The sequence below is a fragment of the Zea mays genome, chromosome 8 (genome assembly GCF_902167145.1).
Source record: "Zea mays cultivar B73 chromosome 8, Zm-B73-REFERENCE-NAM-5.0, whole genome shotgun sequence".
Taxonomy (NCBI): domain Eukaryota; kingdom Viridiplantae; phylum Streptophyta; class Magnoliopsida; order Poales; family Poaceae; genus Zea; species Zea mays.
In genome coordinates, this window is record NC_050103.1 from 136619271 (window position 1) to 136635562 (window position 16292).

A 16292-nucleotide genomic window follows, 5' to 3' on the forward strand; every position below is an offset into this window, starting at 1 on the left:
GTTCTAGAACTTGGCCGCACATTGCTGCTCCCAACCCTAGCAGGAGCTCTCGGCCCCCCCGCCCCCGCCTCCATCGTCGCTCCCAGTTCTGGACCTCGTCCGCACATCACCACTCCCAAGCCTAACAGGAGCTCCCAACCTCGCCAGCCCCCGCCTCCATCGCGCTCTGCAACATGCCCCTGCACAGATGTGCCGCGAAAAGAGTCCCCGGTCTCGGAGTTTCGGAGGCGCAGGAAGATGTCGGGCGCCACATGCTCGCCGACGATGGTGGACGAGGAGGAGCTGACGGTGGTGGAGGTGACTGTCGTGGCCGAGTACGAGAGTCGCGTCTCGACCTTGTCGCGGGCGGTCTTCCACTGGGCCATGTGGCGGGCCCTTCTAGGGCATGGAGAACAGCCCTCTCGGATCTTCCTCCTCCCACAGGGGCGGAAGCTCCTGCTTCGTCGTCTCCTCCTCCTGGGAGCCGACTGCGCCGATATCCTCAGTTGAAGCGGAGTGCCTGGATCCTAGAGGACGCGTGCGCATCCTGCACCGCCTCGCCGGCCACCTCTGGGCGGCGACGTGGACCCCAGAGCCGGCGACCTCTGGCTGCATTGAACTGTGTTGAGGAGTTCATCAACGCCAGGTTACGTGACGCCTCTACTACCCACCCTTGCTTGCCTCCCTAATGTCACGCTCGAATGGGGAATTGGCTATTGTCGTGTTATGGCTTACTCTCGCATTGCTTGTGTCCTCTCTTTGTTAGACGCTCTCCACGGCAGATCTACACGAGTGCGCAACCTGGAAATATCCACTTCTGATTGCCAAGAAGCGGTGTGAATCTCACGAACTCGACATGCCTGAACGTAGGGACATGTCAATGTGGTAGAGGCTCAGGTGTGCGTTTTCTCATTGTTACTTCTCTGATTTTGGTGATAAACGTGTTTTGAGTTCTGATTCGAATTTGATTGCTTGGGTTTATATGCAGTCAATGGCTTGAGGTGGCTCGTGGCAGATGTTTTGGGGAAGAGACTAAACAATTTCAGTTGAATAGGCTGGATGATGAGAATGCGATTCTGGAGAAGAGGCTCTCGGGATCGAATAATCATTTGGATTTTGCCACAATAATCTACAGTATGGGAATATTATGATATGCGAAGACACAAGACAAGTCAACTTGATTGTAAGTTTTATTCTCATTTTTGAATCATGTGCTGGCTACTATTATTTGAATAATTATACGTAAAAATATGCAGAATTATGAATTTCCTGTGAATTATTATGAAATTTTAGGAATGGCGATATGTTAGTAAAAAAAGTTATAGAAATGCAAAAATACTGGTTTGCTGAGCAATGGTACCAAATTGCAATAAGGGCAACTCATTACACCAGTGAGGAGGGTTCTTGTTCTACTACACATGCAACTCTACTTTAAGTAGCACATGGCTAATCCTACCTCTTTGTTTAACCGCTATGTTCTTTAACAGCGTGGAAGAGGCAGAAACACAGTGTGCATTGCTTAGTTTTGCCTCCTTGCGTGTAAGTACAATGCCTTGTCATGGTACTAATGAAACCAACGTTAGGCGCATGTTTCTGATGTACCATCTATTCTGTTTCAGGATGGCTGTTTTACATCAGATTTAGATTCATTCTTGTTTGGTGCAAGGACAGTTTATTGGACATGTTTTCATAGGTAACAACCTTTTTCCCGAGTCCTATTGCTCTATTTTGTTAGTCATGCTAAGAAGTCTTATATTATACGCGCTTTCAGCCCTCATTTTTATAATACGGTGTGCCCTCATAATACTTGAAATAATATTTGGTACTCCTTGTTTGCATTTGCTTTCACGACTTCATCACGCTCGCAGCACTGTCCCGCTTCGGCTCCTCGCTGTCACCGTGGCATTATTATTTCTTTAGCATAGCCATGCGTTACACCAAAATGGATGGCAATTGCATCGAGCAGGCCATGTTTAAGTGTACTTGATCATTACTCTTTTCCTTTCTTACCTGTTGAGCGATCATCACACACTTATATTTATGAGAAACTTCATGCTTTGTTTTCAGTGTAAAATGATAGATGTTGTAGTTGATGTGGGTGATGGGGCTACCCACATCATTCCAGTCGCTGATGGTTATGTAATTGGGAGCAGTATCAAATCTATTCCAATTACAGGAAAGGATGTGCCCAGTTTATTCTACTAAACTATCAAACTTGTCTAGAGAAACTTATCAGTTTATCAGATGTAAAGGAGGTGAAGGTAGAAAATTGTACTTTGTTCAACAGAGGATAACACATAATAGAACTGTGAGATTGTGGTTAATTAGTAGAAGTATAAATAGATAGCTAGCTTATGCTACCTAATGACCGGCATAATGCACATCAAGTCATCATGAATGCATGCTAATGTCACCATCCTTCGGAAGGGCATGTTGGTTGTTGTAGCGTTGGATATTAGTTCTCAACTATTATGTTTTTCTTAACAAACCATGGTTGGGTTGCCTGTGCTTGTTGATCCTGCAGTTAGCGTGAGTGAGGTCGTGTACAATTTGTTCAAGAAAGATCAGCAGTGCCGCTATCGATGATGGGCTGATTAGCAAGGCTAGCAAACTTGGCTCAGGAGGTACAAATTGCATGTCATGAGATAATAAACTGAAAAAGGGTGACTTTGTGGATGAGAACTCAGCAACAACTGAATCAGACATCAAGGAGACACTAAAGAAGCTTATGCATCAGCTTAAGAAATCCTCTCTCGAGGTATTTAATGCTCTCAAGAATCAAAGTGCTGCCCTCATCCTGACTTTATGCACCAGAGCAATGCAGTTTGTTCACAATGAATTTTGCATACCACTTTCATAGAAAACCTGATGTCTATTTGTCCACTTTTTTCTTTTTTAATGTGTAAGTCTTCCTTGCATGCTTTTGTGGTAGTTTGCCTTTTAAGAAACAACATCAGTAGAAAAAACAATATATTTCTTGAGCCATGTTGAACCATATGTTATATGTGCCTTTTCGATGCCTTATATACTTTACGATTCAATTTGCAGGTGTTTAACTCAACTTTTTGCAAAGGACATCACTCTAGATGAGAAACAGGAACTTGATGAAGTACTTCAAAGAGAGGTAATTTGCTTAGATATTTTTAATAAAACTTTTTTTAAGTTTTTCAGTGCTTAGTTAAAATCAAGTGGTATTCATACTATCAAAGGACCATTTGTTTTTCGTTGCATTTCTTGTGGATATCGTGGTCAGATGTACAATACAGATTAGTAGTTGAGCAAAGTCCTTTGATGAATATTTTAATGGGTCTTTTTCTGGGCACAATAATCTGGATCTGAATCTGATCCCTGAGGACACTACTCTCTTATTCAAGCGAGTCTGCCTCCCCAATCTAAATCCTCCCCAACTCTCACCGATATATGGTAAAGTGTACTTGGCACCGATCTCTATCAAATATCAATGTGTAGTGTTTTGGTTTATTATTATTTTTTGCTGCTCGGCTGTGCACAGATGTACCGTATTCAAATGCTGCTCCTCTGACTAAACATACACGACCAGGTACTGTTCTACTACTCTAATTGCTGCTGTCAATTGTAATGACTAACAATGCCTGTTAATTTTGATGTACATGTTGTTTCGACATGAACTCAATGACATTGGGTAAACATCTCTTTGACTTAGTAAAATAATTGCTCGGCCTTTTTTTCCAGCCGATAGTTGTTCATTTCTAGCGAGGGGTCTACTTTGTGTGAACTACAAAACAGTAACTGAATGGTTCTTAAAAATTCAGAAAGAACAAGGTGCAAAACAGCAACTGAATGGTTCTTAAAAAACACATCCTTAACTAGATCGATGGCCTCTGACTCCGACAATGGTGTGACAACATCTTGTGCACATTGAAAATATTTCTTAGGCTATCTACTGTTAGCGTTATTTGTAGTCACTATTCACTTGTATTTGTGAATGCAAATTTGATTAAATAGGTGCTCATTGAACAGAACCACCGCGAGAAATACACAGAAGATATAAATGTGCAGAGCTTACCCTGGCAGGGAGCAATAGAGGTCTTGGTGATTTTAGTTGATTGTTCAGGACTGACATAATCAAAATAGACCCCGTTCCCTGAGCACTATAACCAGTTCTCTCATAGGAACCTACTGCATCATAGGTGAAAACACACCCTTTCCCTGTGCAGGTGCACAACATGCTTATTTGAGTGTTCAAACAATAAATGTGAGAAAGTAAAGCAACAAACTTTACCCTCGCTGTCAAGCCCACCGAGCACATTGAAGGCGTAATATGGGAAGAAGCGCTTGTAGTACAGGGTATTGGAGAGGAGCTGTGCCATGGCAGGGCAGCTCATCCTTTTGTTATGCTGGTGTTGGTATAGCTATATACAGACAAATGAAAGATACTATTGAATCAGTACTGGTGCAGTTTATGGCGCTTGATATAACCGCTTGGTATCAACAAAAAGGGTGATAGAATGAACATATAAAACAATTTACAAGCTGAGTTTTAGTTGTAATTTTTACCAATTCTCTGGCAGCTAGGTTCTTGTGCAGAGCCTTAATATCACCCTGAAAGCCAGAAGATGTGATGGAGACATGTTCATTGTATTATTAATGGTGTTTCCATAGTTTGTAGGTGCCCTTTGTGCTCACTGTATAACAACCATCGCATACTTATGGCGTGTTGTAAAGCTGATAAGGCTACTACATTTCCGTAAATTTAAGTTATTTACCTTCATGATATTTGTTGTTTAGTTGGGTTTACTAGCACATTATGTTTTCTGTCAGAAAGCTGCATATGAATTATATGAACATGTTTTCAAAAATTCATTATTGTGGTTCTTAGTTCTGTGATTGGAAAAATAATTTTCGGGTTACTTTAGGAATGAACACATTAAAGGAGCTGGAGTTGTCAAGGTGCAAAAAGATCTCTGAGGCTGGCACATGTGAGTTGTGAGAAACAGGCACAACTAGGAGCCTTTTGGTCCAGAACTTTATCTCTGAACAAATCTGAATTGTTTTGATGTTCAGTGATGAACAGGCGATGTATTCTTCTTAAGAACCAGTCCTCCTGTAGTGAGATGCATGCATTTAATGTATTCTTCTTATAATTAGCACCGGTAAATTTATTTTGCTACCAGTGGCCGTGGATGGCACACTCTCGCACCCTCTCGCTCTTCAAAGGAGGTAGGTTTCTGTTATTTATTTTTCTACCAGTGGTCGTGGATCAGTTTACGCTCTTCACCCTCGACGATCCAACTCCAACATCCTCCAAAGGAGGTAGGTTCTGTTATTTATTTTCCATTGCAACTGATTTTCAGATCCAGTGCAATCGATATCATTGACCTATTGATCACATTACCGCCTATAATAAATACAATAGTATGTTTATATGTTTATATGCTTACACCATTGTGCGTCGGCGAGGGCTAGGGCCACACATGAGTGCCACGGTGGCCAAGACCGATGGCACACGACCATAAAAATTACAGTCACATATGCGAGCTGGAAGAATACATCGAGGGAGAAACTGAAAGAAAAAATAAATTGTAATATGACATGTGGGTCTTATATATTTGGAGAGATTGTTGGTGATCTGCTAGAGCATATTCCCCAATAGTCTGAAAAAACAGTATTGGTGATCACCAATATTGTCCTATCGCGGATGAAGTATTGGTGAGCTGTTGAAGATGCTCTTCCCCCTTGCGGTGGTGATTGTCTAATTTGTTAGTACATGTGGTCAAAGCTAGCTATATAGAATATTTTTGGATAAAAGCAATTTCATTGCAATACCATGATGGTACGGTTGATAGATTCGCCAAAATGAAAAATGATATTAGTTATCTTCTCATCCTTTCATTGTTTGGGCCTCATTGATGCATGTTATGGATTGTTGTAGTTTAGGAGTCGATCCAGTCATCAAGCATTGGTTGTAGTCGACCATGAGGCACATGTGAAGCACAAGTCAATATTTAAGTAGTCTTCCCTTGACTTTGGATTCTTTGCGAGTTTATGTTCTCTTGATGTAAATTCTTATGCTATGTCAGTACACTGATAATTCCTATTTGAAACTATTATGCTACGTCAGTACACTGATAATTCCCAGTCTCAGGTTGTGCACATGTGCTTGTACGAAGATCCAAAATTTCTAACATGAGGCTGGGCTTTCTAGCTTAAGAGAAACACCGACCAGATCAGTTTACATCATGTTCTTTTGCTACTCTGTTCCCGTTTATTATAGAAGGTTTGGATGCATATGTTTACTTTATTTGAATTGATGGATAGAGAAGTATAGAATGTTTTTTTTGCATCGTTTATTAAGTGAGCGGGCTATGTGTTAAATGGATGTGCTTAATAGTCTGCAGGATATGGTGGAGTCCAAACCTGATTATGATGTTTAGAATTCAGAGCAATTAAAGGACCACAACCATGCTAATATATCCCTGTGTTCTAAATACATTGCTTTTTTGGTGATAGAAAGAATGTTTTTTTTGTTCTTTTGGCCTCATCTGCAGCTTGAAAAGCTACTCAATTTAAAGAATTTGCTCTTGCATACTATATTAATTTAGTTAGAATTTTTAGTTTTGTGATAAATTTTGAGTAGACGATTGAGAATGAACGGATTCTGTATCATGTGTTTCCTCTATACCTCACTATGGCTGTTACTTACATGTTTGCCTTTTGGGGCAATGGGTGTAACTTCCCTGTGAGTTTAGAATATTTAACTTTTGGATCTAAAGCCTTGGTATGAGTCAGTGTTGTACATCTCTTTCTTTTCGTATGAAAGGCTGTCGATCTTTTTTGGTTCAGCAAAATTCTTATTTTGCTTGGTTTAGTACAACCACTGCATAGTATATATAACTTCTTGCTAACAAAATAAAATCTCTCCATGTGAATTCTTTTATAATGCACTAGCTAATGCTATTTTCCTATGCATGATTACATTGGCATTGCTTCTGTTGGTGCCACATCTAAACCTAGGTAGTTCAGTCTATTCAAAGTGCTCACATGCTTCTAGATGGCATGATGCATGTTAGCTGTTAATTGTTCCTAATAGCCTTTGATTGCAGATTGGAAAAGGATGGTGCGTAGCTGCAAAAGAGAGGACATCTTGCTTTTGTGCTCGCAAGAAGGATGCAAAGGATCTGTGATGATCAGCTGCTGTTTTGGATTCTTGTCATGTAACATCTCCTATTTTTAAAGAGCAAAACTGAAAATGCAGTTCCGGTCTTGTTGGTGAACCGCTAGAGACTTAATGATTTTATATGGTGCTGTCGGTTGTCTGTTGTCTTATATCTTACTGTATATGGTAATCATCTTTGTTTTTCTAGATCTTCATGTAATTGTTGCTATTCAATCGTTTTTTAAATGGTTGAAAGGGCGCGCAATATTAGGTGTGGTATGTGTCTAGGTGTGGTACGCGTTTAGATGTGGTGCTGCAACTTCAATGTGAGTTATATTCAGTCTATCTACAACTAAAAGGTTTTGTTAGAGATTCAATCATCCTCTACTTAATTTGAATATAGCATGTATACTGGATAGGGCGCCCGAAGAGGCGCCCCATGATCTAGTGGTCTTCATAGCTAAGGGCTTGTTCGGTTATTCCCAATACACATGGATTGGATGGGATTGGAAAAAAAATATGAAGAAGTTTGACTTGTTTGGGATTCAAACTCATCCAATCCCACTCAATCCACATGGATTGAGAGTTAACCGAACAAGCCCTAATTAGGTTTCAGACCAGGCGTGTCTACCACATGGCACACGACACGTACTTTCCCAACAAATCTATTTTCTACTTTTTCTTTATCCGAGGAGCCTTTCCGAGATTTATTTACAGTACGTACGTACGCCTCTTCGCCTAAAACTGTAAAAATTATTTGAAAGAGGTAGAACATTTTAAATGTACCTAAAATTCTATAACAAAATAACAGTATGTACAATATCAAATAATTACACTGTTAATTTTTTGTATTAATTATATTTTACAGACCATATATTTTATACCGTATAATTATTTTTAAAAATAATAATAATAATAATTAAATTTAAGATAATTTGACTGTACGAGAAGGTTTGAAACGGAGTTGGTGTTTGGCATGGAATCCATAGCAAAGGCAGACGGCAATGCAATGCAATGCAATGCAATGCAAGTCAACTCGTTTCCCGTTTGGCGCAGCAACCGGGTGCCGCGTCGCGCGCGGCGGATCCCGTAACGGCGCCGACGGCAACGGCGACGGAGAAGGGCACCCGCGGCGTGCGCGCCGGCCCGCCCAGCTCACGATCACGAGCGCGCTGTGGTGGAACCGGTGGCACGGAGTAAAAGAGTAGGGAGAGCAGCGGCGCCTATGTGGACAGCAAGCAGACAAGGCGGGGCAGGACAGGACAGGAGGCAGGAGCACAGCGTGGATGTCGCTGAGACGCTGGCGTGCGCGGGGTCCGTCCGGGTGAAGCCAAGCGAGGCGTGCGCCCGTGCCTCGTCACGCGCGCGGACGGGTGGCAGGGCAGCTCCCTTGGGGTTGTTTTTTTGTCGCAGGCGATGCGTGCCGCGGCCAGCCGGCGTCGCCTTCTGGCTTCTGCTACCGCGGGGGCCCGCCATCCCTGGCCCGAGCTGGCGAGCTCCACGCCTCATTACCACCTACCCCTAGGGCACTGGCTTGTGGGACCGGGTTTATTCATGTAACATACGGGGACGACGCCACGACCGGTTGCGGAACACCTCGATCTTCTTCCTCGTGTGAACCTGACGTAAGCTAGCGGGAACACCAGTCGCTCGCTCGTGCGCCTCAATCAGTCCTCCAGGCCCGCCCAACGCATATCTGTTGGTTTGGACCAACTCCAACAGACTCTGCATGCGGCTCCGTATCTCGTTTTTTGCACAGCGTAGCACACTATTCATCAGTCCAGCAGACTCCGTATCCGTCTCCCTAAAAAGCACGTCGTGTACCTGCACTCCCCTTTTTCACGTTTTCTCTCTCCTCTCCGCACAAGACTGCATGCGCTCGCGGGTGCTCGCGGGACCCAGCTGTCACAGTCTACATGTGAAGTGTAAATACGAAGTCTGTTAGAAAATACCCTCCATGCGCTCCTCCGTATTCACGGCTGCCACTCCTTAGGATACGGATACGGAGCCAGCACTAGCACTGCTGGAGTTGGTTGCTGGGCACTGCTGGAGTTGGTTGCTGGAGTTGGTAATTGGCACCTCGCTCTCCAGATCGTCCGCCGTCGATCGACGTCCTTTCTCTCGTCAGTATGGCGCAACGCAACAGACACTCGGGAAAAAAAAGGCTTCCTTTCTTTCCCCCACCCCCCCAGACACGAAGCATCTGCCAGATTGATTCTGTGTAGTAGATGCGGACAGGCGGGTTTGCAGCGGCCTCTGTTTTGCAGCTCCAGTGCATTGCACTGCGCCCTGGTGAGGGCCGGCCGGGTGGGCGCGCTCGCTCATCGCGTACGCAACGCAGAGGACACACGACACGATACGCGCCCCAGTTCTGTCGCCGGCGGTGACCCTACATGCCGGCCTCGTCTGCGGTCTGCCCCGCCTCGCGCTTGTTGTAGTCTAGCGCGTACAAACGCAGCGTGCGCTGGAGCAGTGCCGCAGTGCGTCGCCTCGCCACTCGATCGGCCCGGCCACGGGCCACCGTCCCGTCCCCGTTCGTCCGTCCTGCTGCTGCCCCACCGGCCACCGGCGTGTCAGCACACAAGTAGATGTAATAGTGGAAGACAAGGCTGTTGAAGAAACTGGCAATCACCGAGGCATGGCTACGAGGCCCAAGAGGAAGCTTAAGCCCAATGTGGTTCTGTCTGGCCCAGAGTGGATGAAATGAGGGCCGGTGCTGCCCATGTAATAAGTAAATACTTATGCTGCTGAAACGTTGGGAGTTGGAAAATGATTATCGAAGAAGAAAATACCTATCGAATCCTATCCTTATTCCCCCACCTCCGGTTCTTCTTCTCCACGAAACCCCATTCCCTTCCTCAGTTCTGCTCCGTGTAACCGGTGCTAACAGATTGGTATCAGATTCCGTCGATCCTCGGCGTTCTGGAGTTCCATTACTTCACCCGCCACGCGAAATCAGTCGGTGCCATGGATTCGCAGTTCAAGCTGGCTCTGGAGGCACAAACCAAGTTGTTCCTCGCCGAGCTTGATAAGAAGTTCGCGGCCCACGACACTAACTGGGAAGCTCGTATCGTTGACCTGGAGCACGCCGCAGTATCCGCCTCCGACAAGTTCTACGACCTCAAGGCGGATATACACACTGATGTTGCTGCTCAGTTGGAGTTCCACCTTACGACTGCGGCAGATCGGGCGGATCGGGTGGCTGCCGCCACCGAGACACGCGTTGCGGCCCTCGAATCAGCCTCGGTGGCCTTCGATTCATGGTGTCCCGTCATCGAATCAACGACCGACGACATCAAGCACGGAGTCAATTCCGTACAGGCCGTCGTCGCCAGAATCGCTTCCCCGTCGCGTCCAGAGCCCCGGGATCCTCCACATCTTCAACCTGGAATCCTCGGCGCGTACGGGTCAGCCGCCGCGCGTACTCCTGTCGGACCTACGGCTGACGGCCCAATGGGGCACCGCGTCGACTCTCAAAGCCGGGAGGCCGACTTTGGGCGTGTATTCGCCCAAACTCACCTCCTGCACAATGGTACGCCCGATTTCGGTTTTCCCTCGTATATTAAACCTCCTGAGTTATCCAATCATCCAGATTACGAGTTCTCTCCGGGGCCTGTTCATGGATCTCAGTTTGGTCCATTGCCAAAGGTTCCATTTCCACAGTTTGATGGGGAACACCCTCGTCTATGGCTTGGTAGAGCCCAGGATTACTTTGACATCTACTTTGTTGATCCTAAGGTGTGGATTCGTGTCGCGACAATGCATTTCACGGGTGCCGCAGCGCGTTGGTTTCAGTCCATGGCCACTCCTGTCAAACATTGTAGCTGGGCTGAATTCAGTCACTTGGTCTTAGAACGCTTTGGGCGTGATCAATATGAACACCTGATCCGCCAGCTATTCCATATTAGACAGACTTCTACCATAGCTGCTTACATTGAAGAATTTTCTGGATTAGTGGATCAGCTAGCGGCATACCAGAGCAAAACTGACCCCTTATTTTATACCATGTGTTTCATCGATGGGTTGAAGGAACATATTAAGGTAGTGTTTGGTTGAAGAGCCAAGTAGAACGGAGCCGTTCCATCTCTGATTCTAGGAACGGAGCCGCTCTGTTCTGTGTTTGGTAATCTGGAACGGAGCGGTTATGTTTTTTGTTTGGTTGCAGAGTGAACGGAACGGAGCGTGACTGTGAGAGCGGGATTGGAACGGAGCGGCTCCGTCCTATTGATTTTTTGGAGCGGAATGGTTCCGGATCTGAGGAGAATATTCCCTAATTGGAGTCATTCCGTTCTAGTTACTTTGTAACCAAACAACAACAAAACTGGGACAAACAAAACTGGGACAGAACGGTTCCGTTCTACTTGGCTCTTCAACCAAACGCTACCTAAGTCTTCTGTAATTTTACATAGACCTCCTACTCTCGATACTGCCTGTGCTCTCGCTCAATTGCAGGAGGAGGTCTCGGAGCCACCTCGGATGGAAACTCGCAAGTTCATTCCACCCTCATTGCCAAAGCACACACAGACTCCTCTACCTCGTCCTCCCCCAACAGAGGCTGCACGTCCCCGTCCACTGGACGAAAAGCTTTCGTCTATGAAGGCCTACCGGCGTGCGAGGGGACTGTGCGACAGGTGTGCAGAGAAGTGGTCTCCCGGGCATCGTTGCTCCCCTACAGTGCAGTTACATGTGCTCGAGGAGATGTGGCAACTCTTAGAAGATAATACTCAATCTTCTCCAGTGGACGCTGAGACCACCCCAACACAAGAATTGTTGTCTCTCTCATTGTCATCGGTCACCGATCCGTCCAGGCGGCACACAATGCAGCTTATTGGTGAATGCCAAGGTCACATGGTTATCATCCTTCTGGACTCAAGCAGTTACCACTCGTTTGTCAGTACATCTCTGGCTGCTAAACTTTCTGGGATGTCACTTTTGCCTACACAAGTGTTGGTGCACGTGGCAGATGGAGGGGTCGTTCCTTGCAATCAAGTATTCAAGTCAACACAGTGGTCAGTCCAAGGTCATGTGTTCGTCACTGATTTCCGAGTGTTTCCATTACAATCTTATGATATAGTTCTAGGCATGGACTGGCTTGAAAAGTTTAGTCCAATGAAGATACATTGGTCGGAAAGGTGGCTGTCATTTTCTTACCAGGGCAAGCAAGCAGTGTTACAGGGTAACTTTTCTTCTGATAACAAGCACCTGCTACATGTGGTTTATTTGCTGCATTCCGCTGCTGATACCCATACAGATACCCAATTAGACCCAAGGATTGCCCAAGTTATTAAGCAGTTCCAGTCGGTCTTCGAGTCTCCTAAAGGCCTACCTCCTTCACGATCTTGTGATCATACCATCCCACTACTGCCAGGTGCTCAACCGGTATTCATTCGGCCCTACAGGTATGCCCCGGTAGTGAAGGACGAGATAGAGAGACAGGTCTCGGAGATGCTAGACTCTGGAATTATTCGACACAGCACTAGCCCGTTTTCTAGTTGAGATTTAAAAGGGACAACAAAAGGGTGAACCGAAAACAATATTGAACACAATATTTAGACAGAATTTGATTCGATAGATATTTCCGCACCCTTCATTTATATTTGAAGGTTTGGACTTGGGCGAGAAACAACATACTGAATTACACTGATTCCGGCATCGATAATTTGCTCTGCGATTTGACTGAAATTAGCCGGAACCATATCTGCGAATGTATACGCGATTTCGTCGTCGAAACAGCGTGCTGAAGAATAAATTAGGTCATAACCTCGCGCAAGATTTCGCGCGATACAAATTATTTTGCCTTGTACATTTTAGTTGTCGAGTTCAAATTAATTTGCCCGGGATAAAATCATCCGAATGAGTCGGGCTTCCGAATTCGTATTTGCGCGAGCGATGTATTTTAAATAATCACCGGACGCACCGATTTTCAGAACAAATATGTTCCGAACAGCACAAAAATTCAGGAAGAGCCCGGACAGATAAAAATAATAACGATGTCGCACTCGCGACAAACGAAACAGATGCGATACTAAAATCGCGATAGGCAAAAATAATTAGACCTTAGTGTCTGTCTTATTTACTGATATCACGTGCTTAAATCCGTACTCGTTGTCGAGCAGAATATAAACACCTGGGGTGTTACACTCCTAATCATTCATAAGAGGCCACACCTTGTAACACCCCAGGTGTTTATATTCTGCTCGACAACGAGTATGAATTTAAGCACGCAATATCAGTGGATAAAACGGATTTTAAATTTTAATCATCCTCGCTTATCGCGATTTTAATATCGCATCTGTTCCGTTTGTCGCGAGTGCGACATCATTTTTACTTCTATTTATTCGGGCTCTTCCAAAATTTTCGTGATGTTCGGGACATCGTCGTTCCGAGAATCGGTACATCCGGTGAATATTTAAAATTCATCGCCGCGCGAATCCGAATTCAGAAGCTCGACCTACTTTTACGCCTTTGTATTCCAGACAGATTAATTTGAACTCAACAGCTAAAATACTCGGTGCAAAATAATCCGAATCGTGTGTCGTCTGAGCGAAATCGTGTGCGAGGATATAATTCAATTTATTCTTCGGCACGCTGTTTGGCGACGAAATCGCGTATGCATTTGCGGATCTGGTTTCGGCTAATTTCGGTCAAATCACGCCGAACAAATTATCAATGCCGAAATATGTTTAATTCGGTCCGTTGCTTTTCGCCTTGATTTAAAAAGGTGAGTTAACGGTACGAATTCATCCGGCTTCCGAGTATTCGTCAAATCAAAACCGTGTTACATTTACTATCTATATCGTATACATTCGCAGATTAAAAATACCTTAGCCGATATGGTTTCGGCTAATATTAGTCGAATCACACAGAATAAATTATCTAAATTCTTGGAAATTATCTAGGTACATTGCTTTTCTGTTCGATTCGTTTTTAAAATCCTTGTGAGCACTTCTACCAGCCTCCCTTTATATCTCCAGCACATCGTATTGATAAAATCGTCGTCTACCTCCCGCAGATTTTTTTCACCGTCGTTCACTCGTTCTCATCCCTTCTCTGTTCGTGGCTCTGGATTTTCTTTTCCCTGCGCGCTTATCCAGCCGCCGCTCAACTCAAGCATAAAATTCAAGCACGCGCGCCCTGAAGCTTCACTTGACGCGTCCCGGCCAAGCCCTTGCTCGGATTCCAGGCGTCTTCTTCCCTGCCCCTGTCCTGTTTTTCTCTGCGCAGGATTTGGAGCCCCTGCCATGGCCGCAAGCTCGCTCTGCCCCCTGCTTTTCCTGGCCACGGCGTCCCTGTTCCTCGTCGCCCGGTCGCTCGATCTCTCCTCTAGCGCGCAGCCACTCCTTTTTCTCTCTCTGGTCTGCTTCCAGTCGAGTGGTGCCATGGCGCTCCATTTTTTTTCCTGCGCGTGAGCTCTGCTCCAGCCGCGTCCGCTGCTCATCCCCTCTACCGCGTCTTCCTCCTTGCTCCTTGCGCGAGCCGCGACCCTCTGACCAGTCCCAGCCGAGCTCCCTCCAGCTCCAACCCGGCTCCATCCATGGTCGTGCCCTGCTGCTCGTCGGTGCTCGCCGCGGGAGACGGCGCTCGGTCGCCCCTTCTCTCCCTGCTCCGATCTCGCTCGTGAAGCTCCCATGGCGCGCCGCGAGCTCCTCACGGACGTACCTGGCCGGATCTCCCAGCCGAGCCGCTTTTCTTCATCTTCCTGTGTGTCGCGGAGCTCGGATCGCGCCCCGTCTCCTCTGCTTGCTCGGCGCCCGTCTCCTACGGCGTCTGGCAGCCGCTTCTCTCTGCGCGCCGCGTTTTTTTATTTATTCCCCAAGTTTCCAGTCATGGCGTGCTCTCCCTGCTCGCCTGGCCGGAGCGCCCTGCGCTCTGCTCGCCCATGGAGTTTGCCGAGCTCCATTTCTGCTCGGTCGTGCCCCTACCGAGTCTCCCATGGCCGCGCCCTGGGATTTGCCGGAGTCTGCTTCCCTCGCCGCGCGCTGCTTCTTCCCATGGCACGACTGCCCTGCTCTGCTTGACGGACGCGCAGTCGCTCAGCTCGCGGAGCTTCCTTGCCGTGGCCGTCGCGTGCCTGCGCGCAGCTCGGCGCCTGCTGCTCGCCCCTGCTGCGCGTGTCGAACTCTTCTAGTGCGCGCGCGAAGTTCTCTGCTCGCCACGGCGTGTCAAGTTTCCGCGTCGAGTCCCCGCGTTGAATCAAGCCTCATGTTGTCGTATCCCTGTTTTAGTTTGTCGTGTCGCGCCATCATCGCTCTGTCGCAAGCTTGCTAGCCACAATTATCTTGACCGCGTCAGCATGCGACTGTGGTCGTGTTCATCGAATTCGACAACGCTTTGTTGTCGATTCGACTGTTGTCGCTTCGCGTGTTGTCGAGCCCGTCGTTTTCCACATCTTATACTCGCGTGGTTTCCTGCTCGCCGGTGCGCCCTCTCGGCTCGCTCAGCTTTGCCGGTTAACGTCGTCGCGTCGCGAGTACAGCTCTATATACGTCACCCTCCTGATTGTCGTCGATCCGTGTGTCATTAAGAAATTCCAAGAATCGGGTGAAGACGAAGCTAGCAGCACGATATTCCCCAAGCGTTCGACAAATTGCTTGGATCGGAAAATCGCTACCGATCTCGTGGATTCATGTCAGCTGTGGAAATGGTAAGCTGATAAATTATTCAGTATAGTTCGATCGTTGAATAAATTAATGTGTTAGTGAGAGGCTCATTAGGGTGCTCGATAAATTGCGTAAGTCACGAAACTCTCGTCGACTTCGCAGTTCTTGCGATTATCGAGCCAGGTTCAGTTATAGCGAGTTATTTCGCTATTCCGATCACTTAGCTGAATTAGTGGACCGAGTAGAATTTTGGTAGACATGTGTGATGATAAAATATTTTAATCATTTATAAAGATATAGTATAATTTATAAGGCAAGGGATTAGTTCAGAATTTAATTAATTAACTGATAAGTTGTGATTATGCTAATTGTATTTCATATGTATAGTTTGTTGTTCGTGATGTTTGCGTTAGGTTCGAGAAGCGTAATTATTGCGTGTAGTCATATATTAATAACTAGTGATTCCGTACAAAATTGTACAACGCCTCGCCGCTAGCTGTTTAAATTCGTCATCGCGTAGCACTATTTAGGGTTTTTGATATTCCTGTCTATATGCATTCATATGGATAATGCATTTC

At 46.1% G+C, this 16292-nt stretch overlaps 1 protein-coding gene across 1 annotated transcript; it reads right to left on the reverse strand.

The window, feature by feature from the left end:
• Positions 1–14151: 14151 nt before the first annotated feature.
• Positions 14152–15813, reverse strand: LOC100383760 (uncharacterized). Its single transcript, NM_001176395.1, has one exon. It carries the CDS (start codon positions 14742–14744, stop codon positions 14154–14156), a length of 591 nt encoding a protein of 196 aa, NP_001169866.1. The 5' UTR covers positions 14745–15813; the 3' UTR covers positions 14152–14153.
• Positions 15814–16292: the final 479 nt, after the last annotated feature.

Bases quoted from the DNA above. Each gene is read 5' to 3' on its own strand.
- LOC100383760 (NM_001176395.1), bottom strand. From the start codon at position 14,744: ATGGGAGCTTCACGAGCGAGATCGGAGCAGGGAGAGAAGGGGCGACCG.